This window comes from Anomaloglossus baeobatrachus, chromosome 5 (genome assembly GCF_048569485.1).
Source record: "Anomaloglossus baeobatrachus isolate aAnoBae1 chromosome 5, aAnoBae1.hap1, whole genome shotgun sequence".
In the NCBI taxonomy this organism is placed as follows: Eukaryota; Metazoa; Chordata; class Amphibia; order Anura; family Aromobatidae; genus Anomaloglossus; species Anomaloglossus baeobatrachus.
In genome coordinates, this window is record NC_134357.1 from 23,877,779 (window position 1) to 23,884,149 (window position 6,371).

The 6,371-nt window shown below is 42.0% G+C and overlaps 1 protein-coding gene across 1 annotated transcript; it reads right to left on the reverse strand.

Moving 5' to 3' along the window:
• Positions 1-2,633: 2,633 nt before the first annotated feature.
• LOC142312586 (taste receptor type 2 member 9-like) lies at positions 2,634-3,659 on the reverse strand. Its single transcript, XM_075351575.1, has one exon. The coding sequence runs from the start codon at positions 3,657-3,659 to the stop codon at positions 2,634-2,636; it is 1,026 nt and encodes a 341-aa protein (XP_075207690.1).
• Between the last annotated feature and the right edge of the window lie 2,712 nt (positions 3,660-6,371).

Consider the following 6,371-nt stretch of genomic DNA (forward strand, 5'->3'; position numbering starts at 1 on the left):
TGTAATGGCCGTGTCTGACCATACAGGGACATGGTCTGATCATACCATATCTCCTGGGTCGATGAGGAAGGAAAAGAGTATATAGACATTACAGATTAAAGCATGGGATAATAGGTAATTGTTTTTGTGAGGTAAAACATTTCCCTTTCTGTTTTCTTTTTAAATATTTTACCTCAAAGCAGGGCTGAGGAGTCGGTAAGCCAAACCTCTGACTCCTCAATTTCCCTAATTCCGACTCCCTCATATGTGACTCATGTTTGTGATAAATTTACTGTAGTAAAATGGTAACATCAGGCGTTTAATCATTATTATGATACAATAATCAAGCTGTTTAGATAGAACATAAAATATATTTATTGGAATACAAGTTTAGAACACAAAAAACCTTAATAAATTGTAACTGCAATACACTATGCAGTAAGTGGGGAAAAAACAAAAATGTACGGAATAACGTTTGTGCAGTCTATCAATTTGTTCGGAGAAATAGTATCACCTCCATCAGAGCCTCCTTCATAGATGACCTAAAATCTGACCTAATTATTTTAAAGCTAGAGAACAACCTCTCTACAGTAACTTGGGTTGGTGGTAAAGCGATGACCACATGGACAACATCTCTAACAATCTCAGGATATAAAGGAATTGCCTCATGCAGTCAGTTTTAATGAGCGGTTGAACTCTTCTACTTCTTTGAGAGCAAGTGACCAGATTTCAGCAAAATTTTTCAATCTGTTTGCTATGGGAGTGGAATATTTTTCCCTGCAGCAACACTTTGCCTACTCCTTGTCATCCAAATACTTTTCGAAATTAAACTCCTCATCTGATGAGGCTGAAGATACAGCAGCAGTAGCATTGGCAGGATCCAAGTCCTTTTTGCTCTTGGCTGTCCTGTAGCCACTTATCCTAACTGCTACCTTTTATCAGTGCTTCTTTTCTATTACTAAGCTTGATCAACAATTGCTCCTTTTCCAGCACGTCTCCAAGATGGAATCAATTTTGGGGGTTCTGGCAGCAATAACCAATTTCCTCACTTTGCCAATCAGAGTTCCAGCAGTTCTCTCTTGCAGACTATCTCTTATTGCCAGCTGCAGCGTGTGCACAACACATGTGATAAATAGGAGAGAGATGTGAAGCTTCTTCAACAATATCATCTAATTGTAAAAGATGATTTTGCTTTTTTATTGAAAGCTTAGCCTTGCTTTAATAAATACTTACCTTAATCCTACTTTCCTGTTCACTCTAGAGTCTCTAGCATGTAACTGAAGTGCATAACAGATTAATCTCAACTGAAAGCCTAGATTCTTTGATAAGGATTAGAACAGAAATTTATATGACATTAAATAACTTTCACAAATTCTTATTAAGAAATATTAATCACATACTGCACTGAATTGCTGTTCACAATTTATTATATATTTTAGGAGTCGTAGTCTGTCTATTTTATACCGACTCCACAGCCCTGCCTCAAAGTAATAATAATTTCTGATCCCATGCTGTATTATCTTCGTACTGTTTTGTGTCCTCCCCGTCCCAGGAGACGTGGTATGATCAGACCATGTCCCTGTACGGTCAGACACGGCCATTACACAGTACATAGCAGGGGCACATATATAAGATTATCTCAGCACAGGAACATTTTTTTAAACACATCGAGTTGTGGAAATTATTATTCCAAGAGCTATTGATTAAAATCAACTTTGCTTGTAGGATAACCTCTTTAATAATGCACAAAGTTTATTCACATTCAATGTTATTGATGTTCATAAAATAGTATTTGTCCTTTATTGAAAAATCATCATGAACACACAAGGTACAAGATATTCCAGAAAGTACAATACACAGAGATCGAGTCTCCTTAATTCACCGGTAAGTAATATATTTCTAGTACTCTAATGTAGTACAGTTAAGAACTTTAGCAGTGTTTACAGCTCCTATACAGATTTATGTGTCTCCAAGGTTGTATACTACAAGCAAATTACCATAATTGTCAACTTTCTTTTGAGACTTTTAATAATCTCAACCCCTCTAGTGATCATCCTCACCTCTCCCAGGATTACTCCTGGTCGACCCAGGGTATACGTAATTATTGGCCCATGTGTCCCGGTAAATGCAAGTATGTAATATAGTAGGAATGTAGAAATTTATAATTTGAAGACTTTTCCAGGAGTTGTTTTTTTCTAACTGTCCAAATACATAACTAATTATTAGCTTAAAGTTCATACACATAAAGAGAATCTATCAGCAGGTTTTATGGTGTAATCTGAGAGGCTGAGAGCCTTATTCCAGTGATGTCACTAGCTGTCATTTTGATACAATCACTGTTTTCTCTGCTGCACATCTAGCAAAACACATAATGCCAAGCTCTGTATAACTCTGGGAAGCTGATAGTGGTTTTGTCAGGGTTACACAGAGCAGGAGGACTTGGAAGCACACCTAGTTCTGTAGTGATAATCTGCTGCTGATAAAATACTGATTTTATTGAAACAACAAAATAATGTGGAGTAATTGGGTCTCTTCCCCTGTATTATGCTGCTCTTACATAGCAAAAACCTGCAGAAAGATTCCCATAAAGTAAAAATAAATCCCTAAAGGTGTCCAGATCTTGTAACTAACAAGCCAGCAAAGTTTATTTTTATCTAATTAATATGTATTGACGCGTTTTCTCTTCTTGATGTAAGTGCTTTTATCTTCTCAATTGCTTTAGTTTTAATCTCGCCTGCCACCCCCCTGAGTTTAGAATTACTTCTAATAAGTACAATCCCAAATATCGGTGGGTATAATCGAGACAGAACCTCACAGAGAACTGAGCCGAGATCTCCTGCAGGAAACACCTCCTTCACAATGATAATGGATGTCACAAAGTGCATAAGGATTAACGCGAGTAAAGACAGGACTGTATAGGCGGTACGTCGGTGGGCTTCTAGAAGGACGCCATGCTTGTTCTCCATGGTGCTTCGCATCCTCTTCATGTGCTTCACAAGAGATGTTAATATACAACAAGCCGAAACTAAACTCATCATCACAGGACATGTATACCCAAAGGACATAATAAACATTTTATAAACCTCAAAATATGTTTCTATTTGTATCTCATACAAGTTGGAGGAATCACTTATGTTAAGGGACATAAAGTCTGAGCCGGTGGATGGTTCCAGCCTTTTAATCCAGAATAACGGTAACCCCAAGACGAGGCATAAAACAAAGATGCGACAGGTGACAAATTTGTACGATTTACCGTGCATTTGTCTTAATATCTGCATTACCCAGTTGTTGAACATCACAATTTTGGAACAAAAAAACACACACATGGCCCCAGACAATACAAGGCTAAAATGAGTGGAAATCATCGTCAAGACAAAGTTTATGCGGCAAAAGGTGTCGTAATGCCAGTCGTTATCACAGAGCCAAGCGAATCCCAACCACAACTGGAGAGAGAGATTGGATAAGGCAATGCTACAGATATAATAATCGGGGGCTTTCAGATCATCTCCATATTTCCATTCCCATAGATTGACTCCAACGGCAAAACCATTAATGGATATTCCCCCGAAAGAGGCAGCGGAAAGAATGAAATGAAGAGCTGCATGCATCATGGAGATTGGTGTGAAAATGGAGTCAAAGTAGGTAGAAGATGGATTGATGGATGCAAAGTACTGTAGCATTGAGTTACGTCTGCCACCAGTTGCTTAACATGACAATTTTAGAAGAGGGAGGGTGAAGTAGGAAAAAAAAATCTGTGCCACAAATCTTTCAAGTGAAGTAAACCGCTGATTACAACAGTGGCGGTCCCGTGTACCAGCCATGAACACCGAGGGGTCTATGTGCCTGAGGGCCGCAAGACATAGTAAGAGGGCACTGTGGGAACGGAGGACAGTGAGAATAATTTTTGTGGGACCCTCATTCAAGTATAAACCGATGGGACGTTTTCAGTATAAAAAAAGGGCCTGAAAAACTCAGCTTTACTCGAGTATATACGGTAAAGGGGGTTTTACACGCAGTGACATCGCTAGCGATGTCGCTCGTGAAGGCACCCGCCCCCGTCGTTCGTGTGTCATGGGCAAATCGCTGGCCGTGGCGCACAATATCGCTAGTCCCCGTCACACATACTTACCTGCCTAACGATGTCGCTGTGGCTGGCGAACTGCCTCTTTTCTAAGGGGGCGGTTCGTGCGGCGTCACAGCGACGTCACACGGCAGCCGTCCAATTGAAGTGGAGGGGCGGAGAGCAGCCACAGGAAAGTGACGCCCACCTTGTTGCCGGAGGACGCAGGTACGGTGTTGTTCGTCGTTCCCGAGGTGTCACACGTAGTGATGTGTGCTGCCTCAGGAACGACGAACAACCTACGTCCAGCACCATCAACGATATTTGGGATTTGAACGACATGTCAACGATTAGGTGAGTATTTGTGATCGTTAGCGGTTGTTCGTACGTGTCACACGCAACGACGTCGCTAATGAGGCCGGATGTGCGTCACGAATTCCATGACCCCGACGACATCTCGTTAGTGATGTTGTTGCGTGTAACAGGGCCTTAAAGCCTGCTTTACATGGTACGATCGATTGTGCGATTTCACAATCAATCGTACCCGCCCCCGTCATTTCTGCGTCACGGGAAAATCGCTGCCCGTGTCGCACAAAGTCAGTAACCCCCGTCACACATACTTACCTCTCGTGCGACCTCGCTGTGGGCGGCGAACGTCCACTTCCTGAAGTGGGAGGGACGTTCGGCGTCACAGCGACGTCACACGGCCGCCGGCCAATAGAAGCGGAGGGGCGGAGATGAGCAGGATGTAAACATCCCGCCCACCTCCTTCCTTCCACATAGAGCCGGCGGTGGCCGCGGGAGGCAGGTGAGCTGGTCATCGTTCCCGTGGTGTCACACGGAGCGGCGTGTGCTACCACGGAAACGATGATCAACCAAATTAAACCATATTATGGAACCTAGCGAGCAGTACCCGACTCACGATTTGTGAGCGATACTGCGTCGCTAGGAGGTGTCACACAGGCCGGCATCGCCAGCGATGCCGGATGTGCGTCACAAAAACCGTGACCCCCGACGATCTATCGCACGATAGATTGTCTGTTGTAAAGCAGCCTTTAGTTCACGTTGAGTTTCGCTGCCTGTTCATTAGCTTCAGTCAGATTACCAGAGAAAAGCGATTGATTTTAACCTCTTCACGACATATGAGGTACTGGGTATGTCATGGATCGTGTGAGGTTAATCCCTGCAGGCTGCCGTGGGCAGTCCGTGGCGATCCACACACATATCAGCTGATTTCAGCGGCTGACATGTGAGCGTGCCAGGCGCGAGTGCAATCACGTTCCACCCACACCTATAAACCCCTTACATCTCGCTGTCAAATTCTGACAGTGAGATGTATCAGCGCGCCGGCATAAGGATAATTTACCCACCCCTACGGAAGTCACGTGACGGTGGTTGCAATGATAGCACAGGGTCATGTTATGACTCCTGTAGCTATCATAGGTCACTTTCTCTCACTGCCGGCAGACTGCCGTGTGTGAGAGAAAAGCAGCTTCTCTCCAGATCTCAGCTGTGCAGCTCTGATCTGGAGAAATGGAAGAGCGATCAGACTGCTGATCGTTATAGTCCCCTAGGGGAACTAGTAAAATAAAAAAAAATGTTGAAAAAAATTAAACAAAACTAAAAAAACTTAAAGTTCAAATCACCCCCCATTTGGCCCATTGAAAATTAAAGGGTTAAAAAAATAAAAAATATACACATTTGGTATTGCCACGTTCAGAAACACCCAATCTATCAAAATATAAAATCCATTAATCCGATCAGTAAACAGTGTAGCAGCAAAAAAAATTCCAAACGCCAAAATTATGTTTTTTGGTCACCGCAAATTTTACGCAAAATGCAATAACAGGCGATGAAAACGTAGCATCTGTGCAAAAATGGTATTGTTAAAAACGTCAGCCTGAGACGCAAAAAATAAGCCATCACTGAGCCATAGATCCCGAAAAATGAGAACGGTACGAGTTTCGGAAAATGGCACAAAAAATCCGCCACTTGTTTTGGACAAACGTGTGAATTTTTTTTAACCCCTTAGATAAAAGTAATCAATTATGTGCCTTTATTGCTGCACATGCTGTTTATTTGGTTTGTTCTTTGAAATTTCCACATGTTTGGTGTCTACAAACTCGTGCCGACCTGAGGCATCACACTGACACATCAGTTTTATCATATAGTGAACATGGTGAATAAAATATCCCAAAAACTATTGTGCGATCACACTTTTTTGCTATTTTTTTATCCTTGAAATTGTTTTGCTTTTTTCCAGTACACTATATGGTAAAACTTATCATATCATTTAAAAGTACAGCTCGTCCCGCAAAAAAAAAGCCCTTAT